Source organism: Brassica rapa, chromosome A06, assembly GCF_000309985.2.
Source record: "Brassica rapa cultivar Chiifu-401-42 chromosome A06, CAAS_Brap_v3.01, whole genome shotgun sequence".
Classification (NCBI taxonomy): Eukaryota; Viridiplantae; Streptophyta; class Magnoliopsida; order Brassicales; family Brassicaceae; genus Brassica; species Brassica rapa.
In genome coordinates, this window is record NC_024800.2 from 20,084,414 (window position 1) to 20,103,626 (window position 19,213).

At 36.3% G+C, this 19,213-nt stretch overlaps 2 protein-coding genes and 1 non-coding gene across 3 annotated transcripts; 1 reads left to right on the top strand and 2 right to left on the bottom strand.

The window, feature by feature from the left end:
* Positions 1 to 719: 719 nt before the first annotated feature.
* LOC103873988 (protein SKIP34) lies at positions 720 to 1,535 on the top strand. The gene has a single exon (XM_009152394.3). The coding sequence runs from the start codon at positions 1,118 to 1,120 to the stop codon at positions 1,394 to 1,396; it is 279 nt and encodes a 92-aa protein (XP_009150642.1). The 5' UTR covers positions 720 to 1,117; the 3' UTR covers positions 1,397 to 1,535.
* LOC103873987 (putative U-box domain-containing protein 50) lies at positions 1,481 to 17,379 on the bottom strand. The gene is made up of 7 exons (XM_009152393.3): positions 17,161 to 17,379; positions 4,321 to 10,111; positions 4,121 to 4,233; positions 3,899 to 4,035; positions 3,435 to 3,801; positions 3,204 to 3,344; positions 1,481 to 3,010 (listed from the first exon to the last, which is right to left on the bottom strand). The coding sequence occupies exons 2-7, from the start codon at positions 4,520 to 4,522 to the stop codon at positions 1,574 to 1,576; spliced, it is 2,397 nt and encodes a 798-aa protein (XP_009150641.1). The 5' UTR covers positions 4,523 to 10,111; positions 17,161 to 17,379; the 3' UTR covers positions 1,481 to 1,573.
* On the bottom strand, positions 12,255 to 12,361 carry LOC117126375. Its single transcript, XR_004448943.1, has one exon. It is a non-coding gene; the product is annotated as a small nucleolar RNA R71 (small nucleolar RNA).
* Positions 17,380 to 19,213: the final 1,834 nt, after the last annotated feature.

Sequence of the window (19,213 nt, forward strand, 5' to 3'; positions counted from 1 at the left end):
GATTTGTAAAAACGAAAAATTTCTATTACTTTTTTCAAAAAATCAGATTTTAATAAAAGAAAATTAACATTAAACACTCTTTTACAAATTTTTGGCTTTAGAATTTTAAAAAGGATAATTACTATCATTTTTTTACAGTTATCTTTTCTTTATTATTTTAGAAAAGGAAAATTATTTGTACAAATTTTTTTTGGTTTATGATTTTAGTAAAGGAAAATTAGTATTAAATAAATTATTTGTACAAATCGTTTTTGGTATAGGATTTGTAAAAACGAAAATTACTATTATTTTTTTCAAAAAATCATGTTAATATGTGAATAATTATAGTTTTTTATGATAGAAAAAGAAAATTAGTATTAACACATGTCACAATCTTAATTATATAATTGGTTTGTGTCGCGATCATATTAATTAGAAACTTTAAGAACCAATAAAAGAAAATTAACATTAAACACTCTTTTTTAACAATTTTTTGGTTTAAGATTTTTAAAAAGGATAATTACTATCATTTTTTTACAGTTATCTTTTTTTTTTATGATTTTAGGAAAAAAAACAATATTAACACATGTCACAATCTTAAATATATAATTGCCATGTATCAAGATCGTGTTAATTAGCAACTTTAAAGAACCAAGCTTTATATAATAAGATGTTTGATTAAATATCTAAGAACAATATACTAACACAATGCAAACAAAACTAAAAAAAAAACATAATGAATTTTAATTTGATTTTTAAAAATAAAAATAATACCGGTGCAACTCTAGTTACAATTAATTCGGATATCTATTCGGCTTTTGATTTGCTTTTGAATTTTTTTGATTCTAAAGATATAAGATCCGTTTGGATAATCGATATGATGAATTCGAACCAAACTTTATTTAGATTTGGTTCAGTTCGGTTATTCGAATTCAGAAAAATATGACTAGACCTAAGAGAAAGGATAAAACCTTCTCGGTGTTATAGAAGGTTTTTGAAATCTTGGTCAACTTCCCAAAATACCCTTGTTCAGTTTTTCGTTTCTGTTTCTTCTTCTTCAGACAGAAACTCAAAACCAAAAAAAAAAGAAAAAGAAAAATCAATTTTGTGTTCATCTTTTCTCTCCTCTTTATGTACGATGTGTTACGGTCACAATCAATCGTTTTCACGCAACACCCTCCGTAGCCGATCCCACGACGGAGAAAACGAAGATTCGTTGGTGGTCGACGATCTTCGTGACCGGCTCGCGGAAACAGAGGCGCGGCTGCGACGAGCCAGAGCGAGAGAAGCGGAGCTCAGCCGTCGGTTAGAGCAGATGAAGAGATTCGTTTCCGTCATGGAGATCATGGAGGCTTTCTTAGAACGGAGATTCCAAGAGCAGAAAGATCGAATCGATCGCCTCTTCTCAACCAAATGAAGTATCTTTCGTCTTCTTCCTCTCCTCTGTTTGTTTGTTCTGTTGCTATGAATCTCTTCCTCACTTAAAAACTCTCTCTTGTTGTTTGTGTTTTGATAATATCAATTAATTAAATTACAAAATTAGAAACTTTTTTTTTTAGTTGTTGTTGTGTTGTGTGTATACAAAAGTAGAAACTCAGGAGGAAGCTTGTGCTGCTTTTTTGCTATGCCAATCTTGAATGAGAGCACGAAGAGTATGGTTCGGTGTCAGAACTTGATAATCCAGTCTCAGATTCGTCATAGGAGATGTGTCATGTCCCATGCTTAGCCACTCCTCTATTGCCTCAAGCTCATACGAGAACCCATCTGCTGCAATATGTGGATTCTTCATCACTTCCTGAAGTATAGGACATATGAAAACACTCGGTATATCATTCGGATCTGCTTCATCGTTCTTTGAGTTAGTTGCTTCCTCGTATCCTCCTTTGGTTCTAAACTCATTAGCTTTCTCCATTATCTTACCAAGCTCCTCCATGATCTCTTTCGTCGAAAACTCCATGTTCCCTCCTCTGTTAACCGAAGAGCACTTCACCGCAAGTGCACCGAACTCCTTAGCTAACTCCAACGGCCACTTACCAGCTGTCTGGTCCAAATCCCTGAGAATACTCGCCTGGTTCATCGACATCGCCTTAAGCAAACCGGGCCAGTTTCTCCCGGTTAAAAGATGAAGTAGCAATACTCCGAAAGCCATCACATCAGGCTTTGTATCAGACTGGTCACTATGCATTGCAAGTCCAAAACCTGTTATTTTAGCTACAAGGTTACGGTCCAAGAGGATCTTGGACGGCGTGAGGCGACCGTGGACTATCGGTTTCGGCTTAACGGAATGTAAGAACCCCAGTCCAGAGCAAACCTGGTGAGCTATACGGATCCTATCGTGCCATTTAAGTATCTTGCTTCTTCTTGATTTCCTCTGCGATGTGAATAGATTGTCCCTCAAGTTACCACTATGCATATACTCGAAGAGTATGCACTTAGGCCTCTCTGGAGAGAATCCAGCTATTGCTACCAAGTTAGGATGTCTAATCTCATTCATAAGCTTCACCTTTGCTGCAAACTCCTCATCCGATAAACGGTCGCCGATCACTTTCACAGCCATGGTTGTGTGTTTGATCCTCCCTCGGTACACGTTCGTCCAGTTGCCGCCAGATTTTAACCTCAAGCGATCAGAGTAACTCTCTGTGGCCAGTCTTATATCCTCTGCAACGTACTCTCTATACCCACACTTCACTTCATCTGAAGCAAACCCTGTAGCCTCTTTCTCTTTGCAAAACTCAATCCTACGGTTGAACACATCTCTTTGGTTCTTAAGCTTCTCGATCTCCATTATCATCTCACCTTTCTCTAAAGCAACCCTCTCCAGCTCAGCTTCTGCTTGTAGTTTAGCATCCCTCATTGTCTCAACCTTGCTTGAGAGCTCTTCTCGAAGCTCACCAAGAGAAACTAGCTTTGCTTTTCCTTTTTCGACGTCGTTCTTTGTTTGTTCAATGCATTCTCTGTCTGAATCTAGCGTCTCTTGGAGTTTCTCTCGTCTCTCGGTTTCTTCTTTGATCCCAGCTTCAAGCTCTTCAATCTAGTTTCAAACCAACCAAAAAGTTTTAGGACACTAAATCTTAATGTCCGAATGGCAACATGCAAAACAATGCGGGTTTAATAGTAACAAAACATATAGATGCATAGGTATATATAGAGATTTTTGTTACTATTAACTACGGTTGTAAACATTCGAAGCCTTAAAGTTCTTGTTTAAGTGTCAGTTTACTTACTCTGCAGTTGCATAAAGAGATAGCCCATTCAGCTTTGTCTGATCTCTCAGCGTTGACTTTGACTTCTCTCATGTTCTCATCTATCACCAGCTTAGCTTCATTCACCTTTCTTCTCACATACTCTAACTTCTCTCCTACATTCTGACATTTTCAACACATGAAAAATGTCAAATCAGAATCATTTAAAAAAAAAAACAAAAAACAAATCAAGAAAAAGGTATATTCTCTTACCAAATGTTGCAGCACGTCTAGTGCCACCTCCGCACCACCATCTTCATCCTCTTCTTCTTGGACATTGTCTTCATCGTCTTCTTCAAGATTCAAACTCAACAGTTGCTGGAAATAAATCTCCATCTCCTGCAAGTTCTTATCCCATGGACTTCCACTAGCCGCTGGATCATCACTGCCGTTAGATGAACGGTCTAAGTTTCTCCCCGGATCATGGAACATTTTACCAATCCAGCTTCTAATATTATTGTTGGCATCGTTCTCTCTCTTTAGCAAAACCATTTTGCCTCCACATATTATATAAAACTCGCAAAAATCCGGTTTATTCTGATATATGTGGAACGATCCGCTTATCGCACTCTTCGATTTCCTGAGTTTCATAAAACAAAAAAAAGTCGCATTTTTTTAAAATGGATTTTTTTTTCTAAGGTTAAAGTTGGGAACTTTAAACGTGTTTAAGAAGTTACCAAGATGAAGAAGATCTCATGAAAGTGATTCCCATGACGAGTTTTGTAATTCGGAGCTTTGTGATCAGATCTAAGATTAGTACTTGGATTGAATCATCTTCCTTCTCCACCTTGTGTAACTCTGCTTTCACCTGTAACTGTTATTTAACAAAACAGCATAAGAAAATTAAAAACAAACGGAGTACTTTGCCCTGAATATAATAACGGAATTAACAGAAAAACCTTTTTACAAAAAGTAACGTATTTAGACAACAACTTGTTGATCTTTTGGTCCTCGTACTTTCTCAGTACTTGAAGCTTCTCCTCGCTCACAGAACTCGCTGGAAGCTTCCCAACTATGATAATGATGTAAATTGGGGGTTTAAAATAAATGATTGAAAAGAAAAAGTAAGAGGTGCGAATTGAGAAGGAAGAGATTGTACAAGGGGTGTAGACGAAATCTTTAGAAATGCTGCAGAGGTGGAGAAGAACGATGGAGATTGGTATGTTGTTCCATTTCTTTAAAGCCCAGTCGATCGTCTTGAATCCTTCTTGTAAATCGTTTCCTACGGCTATGTACACTTTCTCCACCGTCGTTGATCCTTTTGCTTCTTCTTCCAATACCTGATTCTGAACTTCTTCCATCCTTTTTTTGGTTTTGTTTTTGTTTTTGTTTTTCTTGCGAGTGTTTTGTATCTGATGAATGGTTTTCGAAGACAGAGTTTCGATCTGGTTTTTTTTATGTAATTGTATCTTGAGAGAGAAAGATTTTTGACTTTTCGTATTTTTGTTAAGTTGACTATTGGAAACAGCCTGAAAATTTCAAAAAACAAATACACACAACATGACGTGCTACCATGTAACATCGTGGTGACCAAAGCATCAGCTAGATTAAAGATTCATAATTTGTGTGTATGATATATGTCAGGTAAGAGTCTTGTCCTGAGCACAGAAGCTTTGAAAAGGCCCACCAGGTTCAGTCTTCAACTCGTTATGACTTTTGAAGCCCATTAGAGCTCCTTTTGATTTAACTGAGTCCCCATTCGTAGCCTAAAGTTCATAAACATCCTTTGAGATTGTAAAATCTGTATTAGGTTTTGTAAGTAGGTCAGTGAAGAATAAATATAGAATATACATCACACATCTTAAACATGTGCATTTTATAAAATATGTGGAAGAAATATAACTGACGGTATAACAACAAATTCCTTACACATATATATTAGCAAATGTATATTTCTGACACAATAACATTTAGACTTGTTAATCATAGATACTTTATCAGATGAATGCGTAATCATGACAATGTCATGGTGTTCTTTTTGTTAAAAAGAACATGTCATATTCGTTAGAATAATAATAAACCGGTGAATATTTTAATTTACTGGGGTAACTTTAATTTTATACAGCTATTTACAGCTTGCAGTGTCGCGTTTTCTTTAATCGCATGGCTGTAATGTTTGACTAATCAATCACACTCCACGTATTCTTTGTGAAATTGTGTGTGATTGTTTAGTTGTTTTTTCTTTCTTAAGTATATGTTCTCCTGTTTTCTCACTGTTAAGTTAACTCGTTTCTGAAAATCATTCGTATTGTATTGTAGTTTAATGTAAAGCATTGTTTGAGGTGTGCAGTGTGCTAGCACTGTCACCCCCAAGTGGTTTGTTACGATGCAGCCACGAACTGTAGGCGTGTAGCATTGTTTGAAGTTTATACCATTTGCATGTGTGTTTACCAGAGTATTCTAAATATTTTTTTGTGTTCTCAGACACAATAATATTGGTTCTGATATCATGTCATAATAATTAATTCATAGTCATATACCAAAATCAAGCATGGATCGTAAAATTCGATATTAACAACACAACATAGTGATTTATTCACAGGAAATAGAGATTATGAGACTAAGACAAAATAGAGATTAAGACAAAAAAAACAAAAGGTTAGAGAGAGTAATTAGAGACGAGGACGGGGATGCACGTGCGTGGCCGAAATCCTCGACAAGAAAAATAATGAATCAAAACATGCCGCGCACGTGCCTGTTCGGTCAAAGAACAAAAGCAACTGTTACACTTAGCCCAAGTTATTGGAAGTGTGATTGGTAAGAATTAGAGTAATTGAGAGTAAATAAAAATGGAGTAATTGAGAGAAAAAGAAAAGGTGAGAATTAGAGTAAATGAGAGTAAAAAAAAGAAAATATGATTGGTAATAAATTAGAGTAAATGAGAATAAATGAGAGTAAAATAAAGTAAATGAATAATAATAAAGACCTAATATAAGAGATAAAGAGGATTACTCTCAAATAAGTAACCAATACTATATCAGAGAGAGAAAGAGAGAGAAAGAGAGAAAATGCGTGTGAGAGAAGGCCGGCGTCCGGCTGCGCGTCCGAGCGCGTGCCGGCGCCGGTGGCTCTTCCCCTTGTCGATCCAGTCTAGTTCTACTCTGTGTGCTTCGATCCGGTGGCCCTTCCGATATATTTCCGAATCTGGGTTAGGGTTTGTTCCGGGAAGAGTTCTGCTGATGGAGAGCTTCAATCGGCGGCAAATCTTCCTGTTCTGGATTCGTAGTGAAGTTGTAGGACGGCGGTTAGTCGCTACAGGTTTTCGTTTGAGGTTAGTTTTTGCTTCGGGAGGCGGAGGCTATGATAGATCCGTCGTCGCCGTTTAAGATTCCGGGAGGATGGAGGCTTCCTCAGCTCTGCGTCGTCGGCAAAGTCCTCGGGAGGTGGAGGCTTACCCAGCTCTGCGTCGCCGGCTCGTGCTCCGAGGGGTGAAGGATCTCTTTACCTTACCTCGTCGGCTCTTGTTTTTTTATTTTAGATTTGGTTTTAGGGTTTGTCTTTTCATTTTTTCTTGAGTTTGTCGGTTGAGCTCCGAGGGCGATCTCTCGTGGTTGGAAGAGAGAGGTGTCTTATGCAAGTTGGTGATGGTCTGTGCGGCGGTGATGTTCCTCGGGTGTTTGCTCGAACGGTGGCGGATGTGATCTCGCTACGGCGATTGATCTATCCGATAAAGATAACACACGAGTAACTCACGGCTGCGGTTAAGAGGGTGTGGAGGTCATGGATTAGGTCGGTCACAGTGATGCAGGTTCCTGTAATGCCGGTGAGACGCGTCCTCTCCGACGTAGGTGCTCCCGGTGGTGGCGACGTTGCGGGTTTGGGCCCTGAGCTAGGGCGAATCGCTTGTTGTCGGGAATGAGGTGTTTGGGTTATGGACTTGGGCCTAATTTGTATGGTTTCTTTTTATGGGCTTTCGATGTGGACTTTCGGGTGTCTGTAAGCTTTCACTGGGCTTCGGTCGTTTTTCAATTAAAAATCTACTTAGACGAAAAAAAAAAAGAGGATTACTCTTGGATAGGGAGGATGACAATCTTACGCCACATGGAGCGATAATGAGAGTAAATTTTATCAATTTTCTTTTCTTATTTTTTCACTTGACTGGTTGTCAAATGATAGGAACCAGCGTTATATTTTTTTCACCATTAACTTTTACTTTTCAATACTTTACAGTCAGACACTTAATCTTAAAACCGAGTTACACATTTAATTTTTAATGAATTTTACAATCATCGCGTTATATTAAAAGCTTCAGAACAGAACCAGTGAACCACCATAAGCCAAGACTGTCAGATTTATTAAATTCGTTCTTATTCTTTTTGTTACACTTACACCATCTCTAATGGCTTATTCTAATTTTTTTACTCTAAATAGACTAATTCTATAATCGAATTTGAATTTGCTCCAATAATATTATATTTTAGAGTAAAAAATAGAGTGATGAACCAAAAAAAACAAATCTATATATTTAGAGTAAACCTATTTTTTATTCAATTATAGAGTGAGAAATATAGTACAATTGAGATATTTTTACTCTAAACTCTATTTTAGAGTGAAAAATATAGTAGGATTGGAGATGCCCTTAGACCATCTCCAATGTATTTCTCTATTTTTTCTTCTATTATAGAGGGTTTTACTCCAATGTATTTTTCTAAAATAGAGATCTCTACATATAGAGCAAAATATAGAGGAATGCTATTTCTTTCTCTATAAATAGAGGAGAAAATAACAATCTCTATTTTAGAGGCAAAAATAGAGATGGGTTGGAGTGGTTTTGCCTCTAAATGCTATTATAGAGGTAGAAATAGAGGTGTGTTAGAGATGCTCTTAGACCATATCCAATGGTTTACTCTATTTTTTCTTCTAATATAGAGTAACTCTATAATAGAGTTGGATATTGCTCCAATGATACTCTATTTTAGAGTAAAAAATAAAATGTTGAACATAAAATAAATAAAATTAATCTATATATAGAGTAGAAAATATGTTTACACTATTATAGAATAAAAAATATAATATCATTAGAGTATTTTTTATTTTAAACTCTATTTTAGAAGGGAAAATAAAGTAGGGTTAAACATGCATTTAGTTCCACTTAATGGTTCAGTTTTGTTTAATTACATAATGTTTTTTTTGATCAATTTTAATTACGTAGTGTTTTAAACTTCAATATTTGGTCCCATGATCAGGTAAGATGATTGTTTCACATAAATTTCCAAAACAATTATTCCTATATTTTCTCTTGGAAAGAGTATATATTAAGTTTGTATTTGACACTACACGACTAGGCTTAGTTGGCGATATACATTGCAATTATACATGTCAAGGTAAAAGGTTGAATAAAGTAAAAGTTATAGGATAGGAGATGCTCTAAACAATAGTACGACAGTAGGCCTTAATCACGTGCCTTAATTGCTGGGCACAATAAAAAAAAAATTATGTTCCTTCGTTTTCTTACAAAGGGAACCCGCCCCTACCATCTGGAAGTTTGTCTCATCCACCACATCATAAGCCTTTTTTTTTTACATTAACATAATTGTTATAAACAAAAACAATTTAACCTATAGTCGGTGTACCGTATTCACATTGTTTTAGTTTTTACGCTGCACTGTATTCACATTGCTCTAGTTTTCACGTTCCACTGTATTCACATTGTTTTAGCTTCACGTTGTGCTGTATTCTACTTTAGCTGTATAAGATTTTGTACATAAACAGAGTAAGCATACTCGAATAGGTCGAACTGCAAATAGCCAGGTTAAACCAGATCCGGGTCAGATGAAAAAGGTGAACGTAAAACCGGCATTTTGCAAACGCATGAAGGGCAAGTGGATGAGAGGATAAAAAGCTGGTAATGACATTATTGAAGAAAGAAGGTCAATTATAAAACTAATCTACTAGCAATAATAATAAGAGTTGCAAATCTATATTATACTAAAAAGGAGAATAACTTGAAAGGAGAAGCTATCCACATCATCAAAAAAAATCAGCCAATCATATGTTTTCAAATATGTCATATTCTTTTGCAAAAAAAATACTTTAATTATTAATTTATTAAACCATAGCCGACGTATACGATGCTCCTCCCTCCTTCGATCTCCACTTCGCTGGCTAAAAGAAAACCAAAACATCAGGTTTTCATTAATTTTCCTTAAAATAGAACATACTATAAAATAACAAAACAAGATGATTAAAAAAAATTAACTGCCCAAACAAATACTAGACAACCCTACATGATAACTAAATGGATATTAATAATCAATCAACATCATTAAAAAATATCGAATCTAGAGATATCTTCCTCTCCTTAACTATGTTTGTTGCACTATATATTCTTCTTTTATAACCAAATATAATACACTTTAATATATATAATATACTCTCAAATCTCAATATTGATAAAGTAATTAACATTTACATGCAAGAACACTTAAGAAAAAAATAACTTATTAAGTTAATGTTGTAGAAAAGAGGAACAGATAATAAAAAACATACATAACACATTTGCAACAAATTAAAATATATAAGACAGCAGTTAGGTGTAGCGCAAGAAAATCTATACGATTTAAGTAAATTTTAGCATTCTCTTAGAGTGTACTTCATATGATATTTTCAGACAAACAACACAAAACGTTTAACTAACTAAATGAATACATTGTGTTTAATTTGTTAAAAAAATAAAGAAATCATATTTATAAATAAAAATTAAAATTCAGTAAAAATAAAACTAAAAATTATCTTAAGAGTTACTTTGATGTCTACTCTAAATGTATTGTAAAATTGATATCAAAATAAATTAAAATAAAGTTATGTCAAAACGTTTGTCAGAACATACAAGATTTGTATATACTAAATAAAGTAAATAATTAATGAAACTTTGTGCTTTTGGTGTGTACCTGATATCTTGCATATTTACATTGTTTTATCCATTCATTCATAAACATTTTCATCATATAGATTAGAATTTAGACATGTTTAGGTTGCATTTTGCATACATATGTCTCTATCAGGTATTTGAATACCACATGGAGTTTCTGGAGACATTTGGGTGCATTTGGAGCTCAAAAAGGAGTGTTTAGAGTGGTCATTGGGCGAGCAAGGCATGGAGCGACCAGTCCGGAGCGACACCACCAAGTCGCTCTGACCTCCCTATTGGAGCGACCTTGCCAGAGCGACAGGGAGAAGTCGCTCGCGGTTTCATCACTCGGAGACGCGAGAACGAGCCCGGAGCGACCTCCCGGAGCGACACCACGAAGTCGCTCGCATCTCACACCCCTCTCGGAGCGACCTCCCAAAGCGACACCCCGAGGTCGCTCGCGTCTCTATGGCGAGACGACACGAAGCGAAGCCTGGAGCGACCTCTCAGAGCGACCCACTGAGGTCGCTCCCGAAGGCCGGAGCGACTTGCCGGAGCGACATGCCGAGGTCGCTCCGCGCCTATTATCTGCTCGATTTCTATTTTACTTAAGGGCCTTTTGGTCATTTCATTATGCACGTTTTACATTTCTAAAACCTATGTTTTAAACATCTTTTGTAGCCACCAGAGGCAGATTATCTTTTATCTTTTGATCTATTGAGAAATACACAAGAACTCTCTTGAGAAGTTCATCTCTTGGATTTTGATTGTTATGTTCTTGTGTTATTGTTGATTTCTTATCTATTTCTCTACATGATTAATCTGAAATCCAATATGGGTTTAAGAGGAATCATGGAGATTAGTGAGTAATCACCTTTGGAATTCATGGGTTAGGGAGATTAAGGGTGATTAGGTTAGAGCTAGGATGTTTTAGTGTAGATCATTCATATTTCCTTGCTAGTAGAGTAATCATAATGCATCTTCTGAGTTGGCCACTCAGTTGTTGATCCTTAGGCATTTCTCACCCGAAAGGTGTTCGATGAAATGCCCGAGACAACTCTCCTAGGCTTTTAGTATACTTTGCCAAAGACATTTGTTGTTAAAGATGCTAAGATAGCTAATAGACTTGTTAGTAATGATTGCTTTCATATTATTCAACCAAAGACATTTGATGTTTGAGATATGTTAGCAAATGAGCATTCATCTAGACATAGAGCTTGCTTAGAATTGTGTCTAGGCTTAAGGTTGATAGTTTGATTGATCATTTGCCATCCTTAGTTCGATACTTGATCACCCAAGGTCTAATCCCTATGCCCATGAGTTCTCTTTTCCTTTAGTCAAGAAAGTATCATTCTGTTATTGCTTTCTAGTTTTAGTCATAGTTTAAAACCCATCTAAATCATTGGTTGCACTTAGATTAAGTGAGTACTTGCATTCTCAGTGCTTTGATATCCCTCAGAACTGGTTCGACAATCTTTTATACTACAACATTTGTCTTAGGAGCCTTGAAAACTCCTAACATCAAATTGGCGCCGTTGCCAAATTCTGAGTAGATTTGAACATTGAGATTTAGTCACTTGCTTGAGACTAAGTCATTTTTATTTTCTTTTGTTACTGATTCTCTTTTTCACCTCCCTTTAATCTACAGGTGTATGAACTTGAGGAGCAGGGGTCCATCAAACCTAGTTCCAATAGCTGCAGACATCAGAGCTTTAGAGAGAGAGTGTGCTAGAAATAGAAGAGAAGAAGAGCAACAGGCTCACTTGCAGAGATTGAGTACTGATATGGGAGACATACCTCAAAACCAACAGCGAGCAGCTCGACCCATTGGCACTTACGACCGCCCCAACATTCATGGTCATAGATTGGGAATCCGAGCACCCGCTGTGGCAGCCAACAACTTTGAGATCAAATCAGGACTCCTCAACGTGATCGAGAACAACAAGTATCATGGCTTGGCTCTAGAGGATCCATTTGATCACTTGGACAGGTTCGACAGCTACTGTGGGTTGTCAAAAACCAATGGTGTGTCCGAAGATGCCTTAAAGCTCAAGCTATTCCCTTTCTCTTTGGGGGATAAGGCACGTCAGTGGGAGAAGTCTCTACCCAGTGACTCCATCACTACTTGGGATGACTGCAAGAAAGCATTCTTGGAGAAGTTCTTCTCTACTTCAAGAACTGCTAAGCTGAGAAACGAGATTTCCAGCTTTCAACAGAAGAACTTGGAAGGCTTCAGTGAAGCCTGGGAGAGATTCAAGGGCTACCAAGCTCAATGCCCACACCATGGCTTTTCTAAGGAGAGCTTGCTGAGCACATTCTACCGTGGTGCTCTTCCTAAGTACAGAGCCAGACTGGATACAGCTAGCAATGGGTTCTTCTTGGGGAGAACTGAGGAGGATGCAGAAGAGCTGGTTGACAACATGGTAAAGAGTGATGCAGTCTACAGTGGAGACCACGACAGAGGCAGTAGAACAGATGATAAGCAGACGAGGAAAGAGATCAAAGCTTTGGAAGACAAGATCGACCTACTCATTGCTGAAAAAGCAACCCAAGAGCAGCTGAAGTTTGTTGGTAACTCCAAGCAGGAAGATCCACTTGCTGTCAATGAGGTTGAGGGTTTGGAAGGTCAAGAGGAGTTGTGTTTCATCAACAACAATGGTAGCTGGTACAAAAAGGAGCCCAACTTTCAGTACAACAACTACCAACAGAAATCCTATCCCAACAACCAACAGAGTGGTTATCCGCCTAGAAACAACCAGCAAGGCAGCTATCAGCCTCAGCAAAACCCCTCGTCTGGTTCCTCTGCTCCTCAAGAGAGCAGCACTGATACCTTACTGAAACAAATCTTGGAGTCTCAGACTAGAAGTGAGAAGCAAGTTGGTTATGAGTTGAAGAACCTTCATTCCAAGATTGATGGGAGCTACAATGAGCTCAACAACAAATTCTCACACCTTGCTTCTACAGTCAGGAATTTAGAGAATCAATTTGCTTCCATGAACACTCACCAGAATCGCCAGCAAGGATCTCTACCTGGAAAGTCTGACCAAAATCCCAAGGAGGCCAAAGCTATCACCCTTAGGAGTGGTAAGCAGTTACCTCCTAGAACCCTCACCAAGGATGCTGAGAAACTAGGTGAGGGGGTTGCCATCAACATAGATGATGAAGTGGTGATTGTTGATGAGAAGATCAATGACGAGATCTTGGAGAAGATAGTGGAAGCCAAAGGTAAAGGAAAGGTTGGGGAAGAGAAGAAGACAGTAAAGGATGGTGAAGTTGTTACTCCAGCAAGTGAAAGTTCTTTTGTTCCTCCTCCCTATGAACCCAAACTTCCATTCCCTGGTAGATTCAAGAAGCAGCTGCTAGAGAAGTACAAGGCTCTGTTTGAGAAGCAAATGAGTGAAGCTCAGGTTGCAATGCCCATCATCGATGCTTTCATGTTGATTCCTCAATACAACAAGTTCCTGAAAGATGTTGTAGCTGCAAAGAAGAAGGAGATGGAAGGCATGATGATTCTTACCCATGAGTGCAATGCCATCATCCAGAGGCTTGATGTTCCAGAGAAATTAGAGGATCCAGGAAGCTTCACACTACCTTGTGCTCTTGGACCTATGGTATTTGAGAAAAGTCTCTGCGATTTGGGAGCTAGTGTCAGCTTGATGCCTTTGTCTGTTGCAAAGAAGCTTGGATTCACTCAGTACAAGAAGTGTAGACTCTCTCTGGTGTTAGCTGATCGTTCAGTGAAGTATCCTGTGGGCATCTTAGAGGACCTCCCTGTGAAGATTGGAAGGTATGAGATACCTACAGATTTTGTGGTGCTTGAGATGGGTGAGGAGGCTCAAGATCCATTGATTCTAGGAAGGCCATTCTTAGCTACAGCAGGAGCTATTGTTAATGTGAAGGAGGGCACGATTGATCTCCATTTGGGTAAAGAGAACATCCTCCACTTTGACATCAAGAGGAAAATGAGGAAACCAACTGTGTTCGGGCAAGCCTTCTACATTGAAGAGATGGACACTCCTGCTGATGAGCACCTTGAAGAGTTACCACCTGAGGACGACGAGGAGGGAGCATCTCCCTCTACTCATTCCCTATAGAAGGTAACCCACCACACTCCCTTGTATATACCATTTCATTTTTGCATATTAGTCTTCTTTTCGGTATCTCTCTCTACTTGACGACACAGAGACTGTGTAACTCAAGTTTGGGGGAGGTACCAAGTATTTGATCATGTTTGCTTTGATGTTGTTTCATTGAGTCATGCATGGCATACCTATTTGCATAGATAAAAAAAAAAAAAATCAATCATTTAGTTTGCATCATTTGCATTTTTAGGAGAGTCTAGAGCATATAGGTTGCATTCACTTGCATTGGGAGCAATGATTTTGAATGCCTTGTAAAGAACACTACGTTGCACTTGACTAGCTTTTGCACCTCTCAAAAAGACTTGTATGTTTCGAGCCTTGAAAACTCTTCCTGAAACTTGTTGATTGCTGAAACTCAGTCTTTGAAGCCAACTACAACCTTATTTGAACTGAACGAACTTAATGCTTCTTGCTCATGGTCCCTTGTGTACTGAGTCATGGCTATACACACTTGAGTTGTCACATCTTTTATACCAATCTTTTTTTGACAAACTCTAGTGGTAGACCACTCCCAAAACCTTTTCCTCCTTTTAAGCTTTCATTGTTTGATGAGTGAGGCCTTTTTCGGAAAGTCTTACATGTGCATAATGTTGAGAGTATCGGGAACGACAATGCTTGATCTTCATTCTTGCTAGATTGGACACTCTATTGTCTAGCTATAGGTGGGGGTGAGTGTTGTGATTATGATTTGGGAGAAATGAAAAAGAAAAGAATAGACTCTTTGTGCTTAAGTGAATTGTTTTATTGGGACCAGTATAGAAGCCTCTAGCTCAAGTTTTGAAAAGTCTTGGCCCCCAGCCTAAAAAAAAAAAAAAAAAAGAAAAAGAAAAACGAAAAAAAAGAGAAAAGAAAAAAAAAAGAAAAAAAGAAAGAAAAGGGGGCTAGCAAAGTTGTTAGGAGCTAAGAAATGTTTTGAGGTTGTGAAAAAAATCCCTTGTAGATTTCAAAGAGAAGGAGTTAAAGTTCTTAGGATCTTTTGATGAGAGATGTGAGTTGGGTTTGACATTGGGAAATGATTGTGTGATTTGTATGTTTGAGAAAAGGGTAGAACAATGGAGATTGAGCATTGTATGCATGAGTTGGTCCCTTTCTTAGATATATTATGTGCAATGTCAAGGCTACTTGTTTTGAGAGTAAACCACCTTAAAGATCATATGTTTTGAACCTCTTGAATCACTTGAATAAAAGCCTTCCCTTACCCAACCAAATGACTTGGACCAACTGACCATTTGCAAGAATTCACCTGATGTTTTGTGCTTAATGAATGTGAGAGTTGGTTGATTTGAATGTGTGGATGCTTGATGATGAGTGTAAGAACAAAAAGAGTTAAGATAGGCCTAGAGAAGCTAGAGTGTAATAAGAGAGTGTGCTAGTTGTGTTTCTTTTGGCTATGTGCTCCCACCTTCAACCTCTCTCCCTATGAGTTCTAGAAAGTTCACTTGTGGACAAGTAAAAGAACAAGTTTGGGGGAGTTGATATCTTGCATATTTACATTGTTTTATCCATTCATTCATAAATATTTTCATCATATAGATTAGAATTTAGACATGTTTAGGTTGCATTTTGCATACATATGTCTCTATCAGGTATTTGAGTACCACATGGAGTTTCTGGAGACATTTGGATGCATTTGGAGCTCAAAAAGGAGTGTTTAGAGTGGTCATTGGGCGAGCAAGGCATGGAGCGACCAGTCCGGAGCGACACCACCAAGTCGCTCTGACCTCCCTATTGGAGCGACCTTCCCAGAGCGACAGGGAGAAGTCGCTCGCGGTTTCATCACTCGGAGACGCGAGAACGAGCCCGGAGCGACCTCCCGGAGCGACACCACGAAGTCGCTCGCATCTCACACCCCTCTCGGAGCGACCTCCCAAAGCGACACCCCGAGGTCGCTCGCGTCTCTATGGCGAGACGACACGAAACGAAGCCTGGAGCGACCCACTGAGGTCGCTACCGAAGGCCGGAGCGACTTGCCGGAGCGACATGCCGAGGTCGCTCCGCGCCTATTATCTGCTCGATTTCTATTTTACTTAAGGGCCTTTTGGTCATTTCATTATGCACGTTTTACATTTCTAAAACCTATGTTTTAAACATCTTTTGTAGCCACCAGAGGCAGATTATCTTTTATCTTTTGATCTATTGAGAAATACATAAGAACTCTCTTGAGAAGTTCATCTCTTGGATTTTGATTGTTATGTTCTTGTGTTATTGTTGATTTCTTATCTATTTCTCTACATGATTAATCTGAAATCCAATATGGGTTTAAGAGGAATCATGGAGATTAGTGAGTAATCACCTTTGGAATTCATGGGTTAGGGAGATTAAGGGTGATTAGGTTAGAGCTAGGATGTTTTAGTGTAGATCATTCATATTTCCTTGCTAGTAGAGTAATCATAATGCATCTTCTGAGTTGGCCACTCAGTTGTTGATCCTTAGGCATTTCTCACCCGAAAGGTGTTCGATGAAATGCCCGAGACAACTCTCCTAGGCTTTTAGTATACTTTGCCAAAGACATTTGTTGTTAAAGATGCTAAGATAGCTAATAGACTTGTTAGTAATGATTGCTTTCATATTATTCAACCAAAGACATTTGATGTTTGAGATATGTTAGCAAATGAGCATTCATCTAGACATAGAGCTTGCTTAGAATTGTGTCTAGGCTTAAGGTTGATAGTTTGATTGATCATTTGCCATCCTTAGTTCGATACTTGATCACCCAAGGTCTAATCCCTATGCCCATGAGTTCTCTTTTCCTTTAGTCAAGAAAGTATCATTCTGTTATTGCTTTCTAGTTTTAGTCATAGTTTAAAACCCATCTAAATCATTGGTTGCACTTAGATTAAGTGAGTACTTGCATTCTCAGTGCTTTGATATCCCTCAGAACTGGTTCGACAATCTTTTATACTACAACATTTGTCTTAGGAGTCTTGAAAACTCCTAACATCAGTACCACTAAAACAAATCAGCATATACTATTAAAGTAAAAATTAAAATATGTTTGTGGCTTTTGATTAGCTCATTACAAATACTTTTTTGAGAAGTTTTTTAGGATGATCTATAATTTTTTTGTTACAAATATAGCATTCAAGGGTCAAAATGACAAAAAAAAAGATTTCATTAAAAGATAAATAGACATTTATACTTCTATGGTTAACTAATATATAATTATGGTTTAAATTAGAGGGGTGTGTACATGATTTTTCTTTAAAACAAACTACACAATTTCAACATATAATTTTTTAGTTTCAGTAATAATTTGGGATTTCAAGTTAAAATATGAAAAAATAAAAAAAATTCGAATTCAAAACTGTATTATTCAAAAATAAAAATTATTATTGTATTTTATTTAAATAATTATTATATTTAAATCTATAAAATAAAGGTAGAATGGTCTTTTACTTCTGTAATGAAACATGTTTTAGTCATGTTCCTCTTTGTGAATTATTAAATCTTAAAAGAGCAATTTGAAAAATTTGCCGTAATTCTTTTAGTTGTTATTTCCACTCTATCATATATATATATATATATATATATATATTATATATATATACCATTAGATTAATTTTCTATCATTTATTTATAATGTTATACCAAATAATTTTGTGTAAAGTTCAATTTAGTCACCAATCAATGCATTATGAAATAATTTTCTGTAAAGATCAATTTAGGTTAGAACATCATCAATCGATGCAATATGAGAAAAATTTTCAAATCTCGAAAAATTTACATTCTGATTTCCGCTATTTTAATTCTATTTTAAACTGTTTAATAATTAATAATTAATTTAAGAATGTAAAATAGTAATGGAAGTATGTTTCTACTCTAACATACAAACAATATTGCAATGTTATTATATATATATATATATATTATTTTTTACACAACAACAATGACTAATAACATCTACATATTGAAATACGCATAATCTATCCAAAGTACTTTTACGTAGTATCTAAACATGGAATCATTCTCATTGAAATCTCCAGCTTTCACATTTTTTTAATAAGTTATCATTTAAAAATAGTAAATACCAAAGAATTTTAATATTGAAAAATTATAGTTTCAAATTAAAGATTATTGAATAATTTTATTGGTTATCAAACTTTACAGATTTAAGTATTCAAAATGATTACACATTTATGAATATATATATATATATATATATATATATATATATGAAATGAAGGTTATTTACCTATTTTTCAAATAAATGTTGAAAAATTAAATCAGATTACTTATAAAGAAATATATGAAACATAAAATAATAGAAAATATTAAAAAATTATTAAATATAGAGTATTTGAACTTTTAATAAAATTTAACATGATTACTAAAAGAATAATAGAATTTTTAACTATGTCTAAATCTAAAATATATATTAAAATATAAATTAACAATATTTTGAAGAAAAAACTTATATTTTGCAAAATAATCCTTCTAATTTGTTAAATATTATATCAAAACAAATAAGTTATATAATTAAATTTTACTATTTAAGTTTAATATAAAAAATATATATGCAAGTTTTATAGACAAACAAACTGCGCGTAGCGCGGTGATACCTCTAGTAGTAATAGTAAACGTGTTATGTTTTGTCTTCCAGATATTTTGCGACCTTTGTTCCAGACAAAATTTCTCTTCCGCAGGGCTAAAGCTCACCTCCACCTCCTAAAAACATTATTTATTTAATTTGATGTACTAAATTTATAAAAAAAATTTATGATCTAATAAACTACACCAGTCTAAAATTAATTACCATGCCGATTAAGTAATAATTCGATTGATTTCTTGGTGTTGATGTAAATAAAGTTGGTTGGGGCCAAATTCATTTAACTTATGACATATATCTACATGGTATAACCTAAACTTTAACTTAATCAATTATCTTTTTGGTTACCTTTTAACTGAACAAAAAAATTAAAAGCAAATGATATGGAAGTTTTTCAAAAGCGAAAGTGTCACTCTTTCGTCCCTTCCGGTTTACACCGGTCGATACAGAAGAA

Bases quoted from the DNA above. Each gene is read 5' to 3' on its own strand.
- LOC103873988 (XM_009152394.3), top strand. From the start codon at position 1,118: ATGTGTTACGGTCACAATCAATCGTTTTCACGCAACACCCTCCGTAGC.
- LOC103873987 (XM_009152393.3), bottom strand. From the start codon at position 4,522: ATGGAAGAAGTTCAGAATCAGGTATTGGAAGAAGAAGCAAAAGGATCA. The intron at 4,036-4,120 runs GTTTTTCTGTTA...GTTAAATAACAG, and splicing joins ACGTTACTTTTTGTAAAAAG to TTACAGGTGAAAGCAGAGTT. The intron at 3,011-3,203 runs GTAAGTAAACTG...GTTTGAAACTAG, and splicing joins TCTCTTTATGCAACTGCAGA to ATTGAAGAGCTTGAAGCTGG.